The 16,010-nt window shown below is 37.4% G+C and overlaps 2 protein-coding genes across 3 annotated transcripts in view; both read left to right on the top strand.

Annotated features, from left to right (window-relative positions):
• The window catches only part of LOC120548841, a 148,772-nt gene that overhangs the window by 25,847 nt on the left and 106,915 nt on the right, over nucleotides 1-16,010 (top strand). The gene's annotated exons all lie outside the window — the stretch shown is intronic.
• dio3a (iodothyronine deiodinase 3a) lies at nucleotides 14,141-15,507 on the top strand. Its single transcript, XM_039785363.1, has one exon. The coding sequence runs from the start codon at nucleotides 14,222-14,224 to the stop codon at nucleotides 15,005-15,007; it is 786 nt and encodes a 261-aa protein (XP_039641297.1). The 5' UTR covers nucleotides 14,141-14,221; the 3' UTR covers nucleotides 15,008-15,507.

Below are 16,010 nucleotides of genomic sequence, written 5' to 3'. Positions count from 1 at the left end.
GGTTAAAGGAAAAATCATGGTCTTTGATACAGGAAAAAAAGTCTGCAGTGACCTGAAGCACCAGTCACAATGTGTTTATTAACATTTGACGCAAGCCACAATCTTTCTTACCCTTGATGCTAACCAAACTAGAATGCAGACCCCAAGTATGATGTCAAAGTCCTGCGCCCAAAACCCCAACCTCCTACCTATACTTGTGTGCGGTATATAAATGTAGCACTTCATACACTCAAAGAAACCTATTCTGTGAACATAATCCAAGCAATGATTACATTTGTCACCACAATGTAATTGGGAAATCAAATTAGTATTATATAAACAGAATTTCTAGGAGACAGGGTTGCAATACATCTTTAATGCCATTCCCTGTGTTACTATTGCTATATGTTATACTTGGCTCCTCCTTTACTTGCGTGGTCGGTTGATCACACAAACGGTGTCCTTAGAAAACAAAGACACCAAAGCAACAAATGCTGTGTCCTCAAAAAACAGGCCACATGCCCTCTCTCTTTCTGTCTCTTGAAGTTCTCTCTCTGTCACCATCTCTTGCCTCTCGTGCTTCCTCTCACTTGATCTCTCTCTCTTCCTGGCTCTCTATCTCTCGTCTGAAACGGGACCTGAAATGACCAGCACACGTTCCCACTGGGGGGCTTAGACTGATTCATGTGGGAGCTGCTGCAGAGCTTCGCATTTCTTGTCTTAATATGTCCAGGCAGATGAAAGGGGGAACAGAGCAAACTGATGGCACAGACCAGTGCTGCATTTTCATTCCTTTGAAATGTGAGTGTGATGCCAGGATTACCCAGGGGGTCTTACAAAAGCCAAGGCAATAATGAAGAGGAGAGGAGGGTTACGGGGGAGGCAGGAGGTGTGTAGTTGCAGATTGGTAAAAGAGAGCGAGGGTAAAACAAGACAGATTGGGGGGGGGAATAAAAGCCATCACTCGCTGCTGTGGATGGTGGTAAATGGGGATGCAATGATTTTTGATTTTAGATTCATTATCACGATTATTATGCATTCCTTAATTTCACAACACTTCTAATGTATAAAATCACGTGAATGCTCTTTAGATTTGAATGTGTTATTAATTGCTGCCTTTTAAAAAAGAAATAACACAGTAACCAGGGGTGGAATGTAACTACATTTACTCAAGTACTGTACTAAAGTACAAATTTACTAGTACTTTTACTTTACAAATTAAGATTTTAGCACGCAAAACACATGTTTATAAAGTACAATGTGTTATTATAAATTAAACCACTCACGCTTTTAATGCTCTTTTTGACGCTTTTGGAAAGTTTTTTTGAAGCTGTCAGCGCTTTTTCATTTCCAGTTTCTTTTTTCACAATCTTCCAAGTACTTTTTACTTTTAATACTTGAAGTACTTTTTTTTTCATACCTTTTTACTTAAGTAACATTTTCAATGCAGGACTTTTACTTTTTGCAGTGTGGTATTAGTACGCTTCGGCATTGATTGTAAATGACACGTCTATATTTAATTCCCTATCAAGTCAATGTTTCATTGAGTAACTTCCCAAGTAATTTAACTCAGTTATTATGTATTACCTTCACTTAGCCGTGCAAAGCTGGCTGCTGATCCTGCAGGTGCTGCATCAAATTTGATGTTTTTCGCTCCTTTAGCAGCTACTTTTTTTACGGCAAGTTTTGCAAAAATAGCTGTCATCTTCAATAATGCCCTGGTAAATCTTGGTGTACCAAAAAAATACTTTGCACATCTACAACGTGAGACCGGTGTGTCGGAGGGAGGACCAGTAGGTCAAAAGTTGCAAAGAAACTCCCGCACAATGTCTAACTTGCAACGATAGATTTAATAGCTGGCAATGTTTCGGTTCTAGACCTTCAAGACCTCCCTCTTTCTGCATACTGTTGTAGCCTACTTATAACTCTTGTCATTGTAGAATATGAATGTGAACTTGACAATACTGTATAAAATAATATATTGTGAGGTAAGGAGTTCTGCTCTAGGAAAATCATAGCATCGTATAACTAAACCCAGAATCTAGATCATTCAGAAAAAAATTCTGAGGCATTTTCAGAAAATATTGCTTGTCAGACATTAGTCAAAATCACATAAATCTCTAACTTTCAAAAGTTATTTATACTGCATATTGGAAATGTCTGCTTTTCCATAGCTGGATATTATGTGACGTCATTGCCCACTGTAACCCAATATTTAATTAGAATAATGCCATAAATGGATATGGATCAATGTATTCCTCTTATTAAATAATATAAAGACTCATTGTTTGTTTGTTTGTTATATTTGTCTTTTGCTTGACGGCACAGACAGGGAGAGAGGAGGATAGAGAAGGAGAGAAGGAGAGAGAGCAAGCTGGCGTTGGAACAGAAAGCGAGAAAGAGCAAGAACCAGGTGAGACAGTGGACAGGTAACGTTAATCAGGACCACATACTGTAGTTATAATGCCATGGCAGTTTCTGTCTTGCCTTCGTTCATTTCAGTGGACTCCACAATGATTTCACATAACTAAACAGTGTGATATTTTATTATTAATGCAATAATCTTACATTTACATTTGTCAGTGGACTTCATTCTAATCAGGACATCTTCATTACACTAGTTCTTAGTACCTTGTTAACTATCTCTTAATTTGATGCTGTGACTTTTAGTTTTTTCCATTTATTCAATATTAATTATTATATGCGTAATACAATTTCATTTGTAATACCACCTCACATTTGTAGTAATGGCCTTGTGGCTCAGCATTAAAGTAAGTTTTCTCAGAATTGTTGTCTTTCTAGTTACATAATTCAGTGTTTTCCCTTTCCCTGATGGTCCAAAATAATGTTGTTAACACAGTAGAATAACATTTTAAAAAATTACATTAAAAGGGTGCCAGGCACCCCTAACACTCTGATCCTTGAATTGCCCCTTTATTAACCATGACGTTTTAAAGCATGGTAAATAGTGAAATTGGTTAATCGCTGCATCCTGAACGGTAAATGAAGTAATGTGCAACAATACTGTAGTCTATAATGTGAAAATTCTTGCTTTATGTCACATCCCTTTTAAAGAAGATCATGAAATCTTCTTAAAGTGTAGGTAAAGGAAACTGTTTATCTTGACATACATATGCAGAAACAAAATTGAATTAAACACCTGCAATCGGACAATTCAAAAGCAGCTGGACTCACAGTAAATCATCTTAATTTATGTTGAGTTGTTGACTGGTGACTCCAGATGTTTGCAACTCTCTAATCACCTATAACACATTTAAACCTGTAAACAAATTTAAACATGTTATTGCAAGCCCTTTTTCTGGTGAGCTTGAAACATGTAATTAACCCTCAGCTTGCCTCTATTCAAATGTGTCTTTTGAACAGCATTTATTTTATTAGGTTTTTTTATAGGTTTATTTATTGGGCTCTGACTCCACAGAAAGCTAGACACAGATACTTTATGCATGACACAAAACTAGGGAATATATGACAAACATTCTACACTGTTGTGTAGAGAAGAAACTCATTCTTTATAGTCACGTGGTTATGCCTCCGATTTGAAGTAGTAAACCATTTTTACATCCTGTTACACATGCACAGTATTAACCTTTTTGTTTAAGGTTTTAGCAATGTTTTGCAACAGTAATTATCATCTGTATGGGGTCAAATATGGCTGCAAAGTTAATAGATTGGTTTTTAAAAAGCCTATTATTTTTAAGTCTTGTAAAAAGAACTCTTTATTTTAAAGGTGCCCTGCCACACAAAACCGTTTTTCCTTGTATTTTTTGACATATGTTAGGTCCATATGTGTTTGTGTTATGTTGTGAATGTGAAAATGAACTGCTACCTCCTCTGTCAGCTCTAGCCACTGAAAAGAAATAGGCAGAGAAATCAGGCCAATTACAAAAGCTGGTCAGTCTGACATCATGTTGCCTGAGCTCATTACTATTCATGAGCTTGCCCAGCTGCGCTGGGTAAAGGATGCTAGCTGTTAGCCAATCAGATTCAAACAGCTTAGCTTGTTGAATATTAATGAGAAAAAGTGTATGGTTTATTTGCAATTATAGCATGTTAGGTGATTTAAAGAAATTATTTGTTTCCATCATTTTTAACTGGAAATAATACGCACACAGCTGGTCTATCTCTACCTACAGAAAACTCACAAACAAGCTTGCTGATCTCTTTCATGGGTATCCAATCTTATAATGTCTTGTTTTGGCTAGGCTAATGAACTGTATAAACTCAGAACATTAATGTTAATAAAAAACATAATTTTCCCATAAAATCTATAGTATACGTCTATGTGTTGATCACTTCGGTCTGTACAGCTCACTATCTACCAAAACGTGGTTGCTCCCTCCCTGATTTAAAAAAATAAAAAATAAAAAAAAGATTAATTGTTGTGTTAACAAACGTAACAAGACAACAAAAATAAATCTCAGAGGAGTGATGAACTAAGAATCATTGTATTATGGAATAATACAAGCCATGTACAAAGTACAATGATAGTGTATAACAAAGCATTATCATGTGCCATGAACTGAAAAGATTAGTTAACTATTTGATTAGTCAATTGACAGAAATAAATTTTGGTTATTATTCAGTCATTTCACTCATTTCTTTTCCAAAGCAGAGAAGCCAAATATTCTCTGATCGGAGCTTCTCCGATGTGATGATTTGCTGCTTTTCTCTGTTCTATATCATAGTAAATTGAATATCTTTGGGTTTTGGACTGTCGGTCAGACAAAACAAGATATTTGTTTATGTATCAACTCGGACTCTGCAACATACAGTTGCAATTGATGTCCTTTTTAGAAATAAAAATATTAATCAATCAATTGAGAAAATAATCTGCAGTTTAATTAATAATGAAAATCAGTCCAATGTAATACATAATACACAAAATAGACCAAGATCAAAAGTTAAACCTTGGTTCTCCTCAACTAGTGACTTTCAACTTTGATTGCTTTCAAAATATTGCAAAATAAACTTGTTGTTATAACTAAATTTCAGTTAATAGACACAGCCATCATTTTTCAAACCGCTGATCAAAGAAAGATCTACACAACTCATCCCATTTTACAGAGCATCTTAGTTAATGTCTTAGTTTGGTAACCTACTCAGCCTTTGGCTCGCCTGAAGATCTCAGCCTTCAGTGTTTTGCTTCACCTTCCTGTCCAGCATCACAAATGCTGCCAGTTGATGTTTGTCCCACTACTTTAGCTGTATCCCGCAGAGACAACTCAGGGCAGAAAACACATCCTATTAAACACTGTTGAGTGCACAACGACCTTATGAGGACAGCAGTGCTTTGATTCTCCTCCTAGGGATTTGGTTTTTGGTAAACACATAAACCTCACATTAACCTTTCCTACTCTTCAAGCATGTACACTGAGAAAAGAAACAAAACAAAAAGCTGGTATACATTACTGTATACAAACGAACCAGAATAAATGTGTGTAGACAGTGTTCCTGGAAACACACACACACATACATATATATATATATATATATATATATATATATATATATATATATATATATATATATATATATATATATATATATATATATATATATATAATATAATATAAACCCTAAACCTTCCACTGCAGCAGAATATCTTAAATAAACACAGTTTTGGCTTTTTAATACAGTGGGATTTAACAAGACAAAGTAACTATTGCAAATTGAGCACACACAATAAAATCAATGAAGACAATTGTTTACAGCAGCTGTGGATGCTTCAGAGAGCGATAGACATAGAGGCAGAGAGAGATTGTGTGTGTCAGAGGTTTTCTCACTGACTCTGTCTTGCCACCATCTGTCCTGAGGACTGGCATCAATGTGTGTACAGACGGGCACTCGCTAATAAGCTCAAACAGGCAGCAGTGAAAGAAGCCACATAAGGACATCCTCCGACATGTTCGCCATCATCATTACTCAGGGAGTGCAAATAAGGGCAAAGACAACTGGAGTAAAGATTTACCAGGAACCCCCAGACTACTGAGAGAATATCTCTGCGAATCGGACAAGGTTGTGTGAATAGTTATGCAAATATTTGTCGATTTGATGAATAACAATTGCAATACAAGTTAAAAGTGAGGTCTATTCACAGATACATTGCATGTAGGTTAACCTAAAGGTACACTTCTTACCTTTTTTTGTCTTTATCTCTCATAAAGCTTTTTCTCTCAAGAGGAAATAAACAACACAATCATAATTTTTTTGCTCACTGGTTTTTAATACTGTTTGGTTTAAATATATTTCTAAAAAACAAAACTACAGGCTACAATGTCTTCCTCTGATGTAGATGTAGCCTATACAGTGGAGTTGCATATTAAGTGGTTTGGGGTCCTTCTGTAAGTCATTTTAGGGTACAATTTGGTTTTGAAGAGTTCTACAAGCACTAATACCACAGGCCAAGCAATCGCCCGTTCCAAACAGGCACATTTTCAACGGGCTCTGTACTAGTTGTTTAAAACCTGAGAACAAATAGTTATAGCCTTGAGCAGCTTTTTAAGAAAAAGGCATCACAAATAAATAGACACAGTGTTGTTGATGCAAACCACAAGAATCTAGGCCAATCCAAAATATCTAACTTGAGCCACAGCACCAGTAGCTTCAGACCTCTAGTTACTGTCCAACCTACGCCAACTACAGGCCTTTTTAACATATGACCGTAACACATGACCGCACTGGAAATTTTTTATCGTGACAGTTCTATTTAATGTAACGGGCACAGTTTAAAACTTTAGTTAACCTTGTAAAATGGAACTAGTTAAGTTTAAGCAACAAAGGTCCTTGGTTAGGATTAGTAAAATTAGTAAAACCTTAAATTAGTCACGTAAAGTAAAACTACCAAAATGAGGACGTATAACGTGACGTCACAGATGTCATTGCGTCACGAACTAGCTCTGTAAAACTCTGCTAATTTCAAAATATGACAGTTGATTTTGTTTTGCACGGACCCCGGTTTCCTGAGTGAAAGTTTGTTTGACCCGTTGTGTGTGTGTGTGTGTGTGTGTGTGTGTGTGGAATCTGGAGTACGTGTGTACTCCAGATTCTAAATGATCTCAGAACTCACCAATAACTCTAGTTCTTTCTGTTATTTCCTTCGAGTCTCTCCTTTTTTCCTTTGTCTATGTTCAATTATGAAATATAATTATTGTAATGCACCATAATTGATCTCTGGTCCGTATGGATCAACACTCACAATTCGGAAAGCATGTGAACCCCGGATTAATTGCAAAGTTTAACCATAATAATAGTGTGAAATACATTTTTACTGTCGCTGTTACTTACAGTAGGCTGATAAATATCCATGGAGGGTTTGCTGTCAAAAGATACAAGCAATGCAATTTTCTGTTCAGGTGAACGGGGCATTTTAAAAACCATTATGTTCATGTGAATGGGGCAAGTTAAAAGCAGTTGATAGAGACATGGAGTCATGGCTACTGGAGGAGCGGGAAAAACTCGAAAAGCCGTGAAGCTGGCTACTGAGCTCCGTCGTGGTAGTTGAGTTACCTGACAATAGATGACTGTGAGCCGGCTACAGAGCACAGCGAGCTGCTGGAGGTGACACAAAGTGGGCATTAAGCGGCGACAATAGTTAAGTTTAGGCACCAAAACGACTAGTTAAGTTTAGGCACCAAAACGACTAGTTAAGTTTAGAAAAAAGAAAGATCGGGGTTTGGATTAAACACGCATTTCCGGGGTGGATGTAATTTGTTTTCCCCGGGAAAGTGAACTCTGCTCCCCAGCTTGAACGTGCTGTGTTTTATGACAGTTCTTTAAGTAATGAAGATAAAATATATATATTTATACCATGGTCTGGGTGAATAAAAGCAGCTATGGTCTGGGTGAAAAAAAGCAGCTATATATATATATATATATATATATATATATATATATATATATATATATATATATATAGCTGCTTTTTTAGGTTTGCTTTTTTCTATTTTACATATTAAATCTGTTACAATTTTATATGCAACATCCTTTTGTTACTTGAAACATCATGATTGAATGAAATGTTTTACAAGATGAAATGACCTCTGTCTGACGTTACCTACAACAGATCTGGTGTCAGTAAAACTTCACCAGGTTTGATGTTTGTAACACTAGCATGAAGCCTAAAGCTACACTACAGAGGGCGCCTCGGTAGCTCACCTGGTGGAGCGCGCGTCCATATACAGAGGCTCGGTCCTCGACGCAGCGGCCGCAGGTTCGACTCCGACCTGCGGTCCTTTGCTGCATGTCATTCCCTTCTCTCTCCACTTTCATGTCTAAGCTGTCCTGTCATAATAAAGGCCTAAAAATGCAAAAAAAAATAATCTTAAAAAAACAACTACACTACAGAGACATAACAATGCCATCAAAGTCACCAATGGTGTAATGTTACAATAGCTGCGACACTTTTACAGTCACACAGATGGTGACATATTCAATAACATTGTGCTTTTTCCATTCTTTCAGACTACAATAGGTAGATACCGATTATTATAACACGTTATCCACTCCTCATTGGCCTGCCAGTTGCTGAGATACTAACAGCCCACAGGGCAGGCAACAGCAGTTCATTCAAGTTGAGCGTAAACACTAGTGCTCTTTGATTTAGACGGGGTCGTGGAAGGTGAAGCGGAGGATGGTGAAGAGGTAGATTTTTCTCTGTTGTTCTATTCAGTGCGAGGAGAGCGATATCAGTGACTTGAAAGAGAAGGTGCCAGCATCGAAACTTATCATAAATCTGTTTTGTAGGTTAGTCTTTATGATATTCTATCAGTTGTGGTTTCTGGAGCCCTGCCAGCTCAATAAGTAAGCAGCAGAAAAAGGGCTGTTTTTCCAAGATCTGCATTGTCCTCAGATGAACCTGGAACGGCTGCCAAGAATCCGACAAAGTTTATAGGAGGTAAAAGTAAGCAGGTTAGAAGACATCTCTGGTTGTCAGCCACAACAACAAAGGCGTAATTCCTCAAAGCAAATTTAGGCACAGCAGGTGAGCCTTTTGTTTTCCTCATCAAAACACTTCTGTTTTTCACTTTGAGAAAGTAAAGAGGGTTTAGATAAGTGTTAACTCAATTTCAATGTGGACAAGAAAGGAGGGGTAAGGACGGAGAGGGAAAACTGCCTCAAATTGAAAGAACTGAAGGACAAAAGAAAACAGATCCTTTTGAAAATGTCAACCGAAAAAGAGTGAGGAACCATGAGTCAGCTCAATAACTCATTACTTCTACAAGAGTCATCTTTCTATCTCCTGATCGAAATGAGCTGCCCTCATAAAGAAACAGTCTGTCATCACATGCAGCAAATAGTTATAGTGAAGCACACCAGACACATTCTTATCAAGGGTTCCCATATATTTTTTGTAAAGGCAAACATGTTCATTTTAGTCTCGCATTGTTAGATTTCCACAGCGCTGTGTCAGCGCTGGAGTATGGTCTGGCTACACTGCTTATTTATTCTGGGATAGGGGTAAAAATGCTCTGACTTGTATGCATTTCTTTAAACCAATCACAACTGGCAGCGCTCAGATGCAGCAACAGTGCCCTTGCAAAATAGATAGCAGAAGGGATGGGACATTCAACACTTCAGGCTCTATTCCAGCAATGTATACCCATTGAGCCACACTTATGTTCATATCAAGTCTATTCAGCTGCTGTGTACACACATTATAACAAGCTTAACAATATTTGATTGCAAGTATAATGACAATAAAACAATTGCGGTACCACCAATAATTATATTAATGGGGATTAAGCAGTTAATTATTTGGTCTATATAAAAATCTGTAAATAGTGAAAAATGTCCATAACAATTTCCCAGAGTCAAAGTTGACATCTTGAAATTGTTTTTGTCTGACCCAAACGTATTCAACTTACAGTGATAGAAAACAGAGAAATGCAGCAATTTCTCAATTTTAGATGTTAAGACAAGTGAATCTTTTGCATTTGTGCTTGATAAATGAATTAAGATTTACCAGTTTGCTGTTTCAAGATTGATAAAGTGATTAAGCGACTTATCGTTTCAGCACTATTCATTTATAAAACTAACGACACTTATCAATACACCAACTTTTCCCCTTCAGCCAAGGGTAAATCTTTTGTTTAATGTAAATTGTTTTTGTTTAATGCACAGATTGTGCACACATTTACTGATGGGTAGATGGAGCACCTGTATTTTATTAATCCCAAAAGAAATATTTGCAGTGTTAGAACAGTCAAATCACATGAAGCACAAAACAAAGAAGAATGTAAGAATAAAGAATAGAAAAAAATCTGAAAATGGAGCCTAAAAGTAGGACCGTAATCTAAATTAATTAATTTGACCATTTTTGACAAAAGCACATGCTTCTTTCAGGTGATATGACTATATGGAATATGGGCTCAACTTTTATGCTTGCAATATGCTGATAAACCGAGACAAACCCTTTACAGAGATATAAACTTACCATTGGACTCTCCATCATCACGACAACTGTAAGCTGCAGACAAATTACATCTTCCCTCCATGTCTGGTTTTTGGCCACCCTGCAGTCGAATATGACATGTATTTACTGTAACAGGAGATTAGGGCTTAACCAATATACCATGTGCTCTCTATGCCTGGAATGCACACCAGACCAGTGAATGGCATTTAGCCAGTAATGGCTAATATGTGTGTCCAGATGTTGAATCCCCATAGAGCACAGCGACGCTGAACAGATCACTCTCCAGTACACAAGACCCGACACTGACTCATTAACATTAATCTCTGTGTGGGCATGCAAAGTAATCATTGCAGTGGTTGTGAACCACTGGCTTAAGAAAAGCGATTTAATTCAAGTTGATGACTTAATTTAAGAGCTATATTTTTATTCCTTCCCAATTTTAGTTTTAGAAAACAGTATTTGGTTCAAGAATGATTAGCCAATACTCTATATTCATTAGGAAATATGCAAATAAAACTATGGTTATTCTCTCAAGGTAAAAAGTGATACAAAACACTGAAATCCTACTGAATTTCATCTATACTGAATGATATATTTCACACATTTAAAGTGAAATATTTGATGATGTTGGCCTGAATAATGCTGACCACACATTTCACACTCAGCAGTAGTGGCAGTAGCAGTTGTATTAGTAGATTATTATTATTATTATTATTATTATTATAAGTAGTAGTAGCCGTAATGTTACTAACAGTGGCAGCAGTATAGTAGGCGTAATAGAAATAGTAATAAAATCAATTTCAGATTTTCAGAGGAAGAAGTTTTGATTCAGTGATTATGATTTATTAGTGTTTATCTTTCTTTTAGCATTGATGTAACAATTGAAAGATTACATCATTCAGAAAGAAATTTTTAAATGATGCTTTAAAAGAGATTTTTGAATGTTTTTGTCTTGTAATAATGAACTTTGTCAAGAGTATATTTCAGACCGAAAGTCCTGCGAAAGAATAACTGTCAATTAAAAGTCTGAAGTTGTCCAGCCGTAATGACCAGTGCATAAAATATGAGTTGACTGTGAGAGCGGCAGAGATTCCTTCTTGCACACACTTACATTTGGCATTGCAGAAGATAATGCAGGTGAAAAGTACCAAGCAATTGTTGAGGAAAGTGACAAAACTGCTTTTTTTATTTGTTTAACTACTTTAGGTCACTGGGCAACCAGCGTTTTCCTGGAGAACATTTTGAAAATGTTTTAAGCTGGAATGTTTCTTGAGCAAAAAGCAGCAGTGGAGCATCAATGGGTAAAGAATCCCCAAACCAGAGGCGAGATAAAGACTCTTAAAGACCGAGACATCACTAAGGCAGAGGATATGTAAGAAATTAAAATGACACAAATTAAGATTACAACTAATGTTAATGGAAGAGCAGCCAACTGAAACATTACAAAACGCTTCATGGTAAAGACCTGACCAAAAACCTGACGACACAACTATAACCCGGTCTCAGTCTGACCACACCACTTTAGTTTGGGATATGTTCAGACTTAAATTACAACAATACTTTCATTAATGCAACATCTTAATTTGACCCGACAGAACCTGAGAAAGGTAGGTAAGAGGAGCCTCTATTATCTTTAGTCAGGCGATAACAACCCACTAGACTGTGGCTTCATCGTCTTAAACTCCTCTTATTCACTAATCATTTTTGTACTTTTAAGATCTCTTCATTGCATCTTTGTATGTATTAACTGCTTTTGGTTTAGACTCCCTCTTGTTGAAACTCCAATGCACCCGCAGAAGTGTGCAGCGGACTTCAGGCAATGATGTGTGAAAGATTTTCTTTGCTCTCCAATATTGCTGCAAGAAGATGCTTTTAGCCCTCTTTCTTAGCTTTTCCTCTGGAAATGAGTTAGTGGCCATGTTATACATTTAGCTTGTGAAGTTGTGTTTATTTCTGTGGGTGGATTCTCACGGGTGTTGTGTATGTAGTCCTTCGGCTCCCTGGTGAGAGCAGCGCTTTCTTAAGTGTTTTGAAATGTGTCGGGCAGTTGCCTTGAATCGGTTTCCTCCATATTTCTCCATATTTTTTTTTTTCCTATTGTTTCTCAAGAGTTTTTCCAAAGTTTCATGCTTCCTTAAAGATGGAGTAAGTAGTGGTAAGGAAGTGTGGACTGACTGCAGAGTTTCAAATCACAGCATTATGTTTGCATTAACGTAATATACTTAGATTTGTCAGGTATTTAATTTGCTTGATTAGCCAAAAAAATTGTCCATAGCAATTTTATTGCAATTTTTCCAGAAAATGACACAATCACAATATGTATCAATAAACATTGTGATATAACATTACATAGGGGCAGTTACAACTTCTATTACGTTGCCGTCTAATCATAACAATAAAATCTCTGATGGCTGAAACTTTAAAGTTAGTGTTGATGTTGACTAGCTGAATTCATTGGAGCAGAGTTTGTGTTCAGCACATTTCAGCATTTATTGGTAATCTTCACTGTGACTGCCTGATCTTGTCATTTGTGTGGCTTGTGTATTTCTTCTTTCTCTTGACAAATAAGAGACCAGCCATAAGCCCCGAGTTGGCTGATATACTGAGATTCCTCCATCCATTAATAGTTGATGGTGTCCTTCTGTTTTGTCTGTCATATAACTTTACAACAACTTTCTTTGTTTCTGGGGGCTCTTATTAGTTTATAGGAACATATTTTGAGAAGAATGGCTGTTAATTAAAGATGGCAGCTCTTCAAATACATCACAAGCAACCACCCTCACCTTGGCAGACAGAAAGCTTAATGTGTCTTGTGTCTGGAAAGTCTCTTTTTATGTAATGTTAGTTGATAGAGTAGAGCACCTGAGAGAGGATTTTGGCCACATGAAAAAAAGAAAAATGAAGAAAAGAAATCTTGCCTGTCTCCAAATAAAGACCTTAAATATGATTGTTTTCTCAATATTGTGACTTTTCACAGAATTGGCTCTTCCTCAAAATGTGACCTAAAATGTCAGACTTTTTTAATCCAGATATCTCACTTCATCAGAATGTATCCCATTCCAAAGATTTCAGGCTTTTTTTTTTTTACAAGAAATATTTCTTCTCTTGAATTTCCTGAAAATTTAACTTTTTTTTTTGCATTAAAAATGTCCCATACCACCTCTCTACCTCTGAATCTTAACTAAAGATCCCATTTCTGATTCATCATATTATTTGTAAGTATAAGACAAATAAATGTAGTCAATCATCTGAGGAATTTAAACATGCAAGTGTATTATATTGTAATATCATGTAAGCCAACTTCAGTCATATGGACTAATAGCCTATGTGTTGACTGAGATTACTAGGGTCAGTTAAGGGCAGAGTAGTATTTATAGGCCAGTCCCTTTACGTGTCTGCTGAAATGTGCTCCAGCAAACAGTCACTGTCATTGCAGTAGGAAGAGTCTGCAGCAGCACCAATTTCAGGCTAAATATCACACATGATATCCAAGAACACTGAAACTATTTCACTGATCATACACATCATGAGCGTTTGGACGAAAACGTTAATTTTATGATAAAATAAGATAACTCTCCAAAACAACGCACTGCTGTGCCGCACCCTTGGCTTTTGGCTGTGACTCAAAGCTGTGCAGTTGACAGAAGGTAATCCCCACCATGTGAGGCCTCGGCCCCAGTTTGAAGGCGGGGTGTGATTCATTCAAATCTGCCGGTGCTATAAAAAGAGGGGAAGTTGCAAGTAACCCAACTTCAACCCACAAGATCGTGGCACAGCGCAAGACCATTCGGGTAGTCATTCAAAGTGATAATGAATACTATTAAAGCTATTAAAAATGCAGTAGTCTGTATCGTCTTGCTGCCGCGTTTTCTGATAGCAGCAGTCATGTTTTGGCTGCTTGACTTTTTATGCATAAGGAAAAGGGTTTTCTTCAGGATGAAGGAGCAGGAGGGCGATGCCATCGACCCTCCGCTGTGCATATCGGACTCCAATCGTCTCTTTAGCGTGGAGTCCCTCAAGGCAGTGTGGCACGGCCATAAACTGGACTTTCTGAAGGCAGCGCATCTCGGACACGGAGCTCCCAACACCGAAGTTGTTCAGCTGGAGGATCAGCGGCGCAGCCGCATCCTCGATTACGCAAAAGACAAGAGACCGCTCATTCTCAACTTTGGCAGCTGCACCTGACCACCGTTCATGGCGCGTCTGAAGGCTTTCCAGGGAGTCGTGCAGCAGAACGCAGATATAGCAGACTCTGTAGTTGTGTACATCGAGGAAGCGCACCCTTCCGACGGATGGATGAGCACCGACGCGCCTTATCAGATCCCCAAACACCGGTGTCTGGAGGACCGGCTGAAAGCTGCACAGCTGATGCACCTGGAGGTGCCCGGTTGCCCGGTCGTGGTCGACAGTATGGAAAACCCCTCCAACGCTGCGTACGGAGCTTATTTCGACAGACTTTATATTCTGCAGGAGGGAAAGATTGTTTACCAGGGTGGCAGAGGACCTGAGGGGTATCGCATCACAGAGCTCAGAGACTGGCTGGACCAATACAGAGAAACGCTGAAAAAGCCCACTAATCTAGTTATCAATGTGTAGATGATTTCCCGTCTCTGTAGAGCTGCTGTGACAAAAACAAAAATGCTGCATATTTGTCAGTATTATAACTTCATTTAGATTGTCTGTCAATAATCGTGTATTTATTTTTGATACGGTTGGATCAAAGTAATTTGTTCATCATTGTAGGATGCACTACAGTAGGCTCCTTCATGTCATATTGGACATCTAGCCATCTACAAAAAGGTTAGTTTGTTTGGACATTGTGAACAAAAGCATTTTGTGTGTAAGAAGTTATTTTTTATTTTGTATTTCTTCTCATCATGTATATGCACCTTTTTAATGAACCAGTGAGGATGTTGAGATGTGCGCATCACTGTGCTCGTCAGTATATAGTGAAGTTCGGTTTTTAAACGGACTGAATCCAGAGAACCGATACTGATGTTTTTCATACTGGAGATCATGGTGAAGGTGCAGCTGTTTTGTAAATATTGTTCCGTTTTATGGATATATTTTTCATACAATAAAATGCTTTGATCTACTCCTTTATTGCAGGCCTATTTTATTTCAAACTAAATACCTAAATTGTGTAAGTTGCATCAAGCTGGGGGAGATGGTGTGTTTTCCTTTTATTCTCCTTTTGCAATATCATCATGATGTGCATATGATTTTACAGTAATTTGGTTTCTCTGTAAAAAATTTCCTGCATATAGTACAACGGGCCTCTCATAGATTCTTCCATAAATCTCCTTTTTAAAGTGCAGCCACTGAAATTGGTGTGGAGAAGCAGAAAATATGAAATCACTTAAAAAATGAGGTCTTCCAAAAGCTCCAAACATAAAAAGTCTGTAAAAACATCAGTTATTGCATTATTTTAAACCAGATTATCAGTGGTTCACAATTAAAACCAATTTATTCTCAAAGTGAAGGGCAACAAAAATCTTCAAACATTTTTTTCTTTTCTTCTCGAGAGCATTGTCTACTTTGGGCAGAGCTTTCTGTAATCAGGATGAAATATTGTATCTACTTAGTGGTCAAGCACCTT

The sequence above is a fragment of the Perca fluviatilis genome, chromosome 20, assembly GCF_010015445.1.
Source record: "Perca fluviatilis chromosome 20, GENO_Pfluv_1.0, whole genome shotgun sequence".
Lineage (NCBI taxonomy): Eukaryota > Metazoa > Chordata > Actinopteri > Perciformes > Percidae > Perca > Perca fluviatilis.
This window is presented reverse-complemented; position numbering and strand designations above follow the sequence as displayed.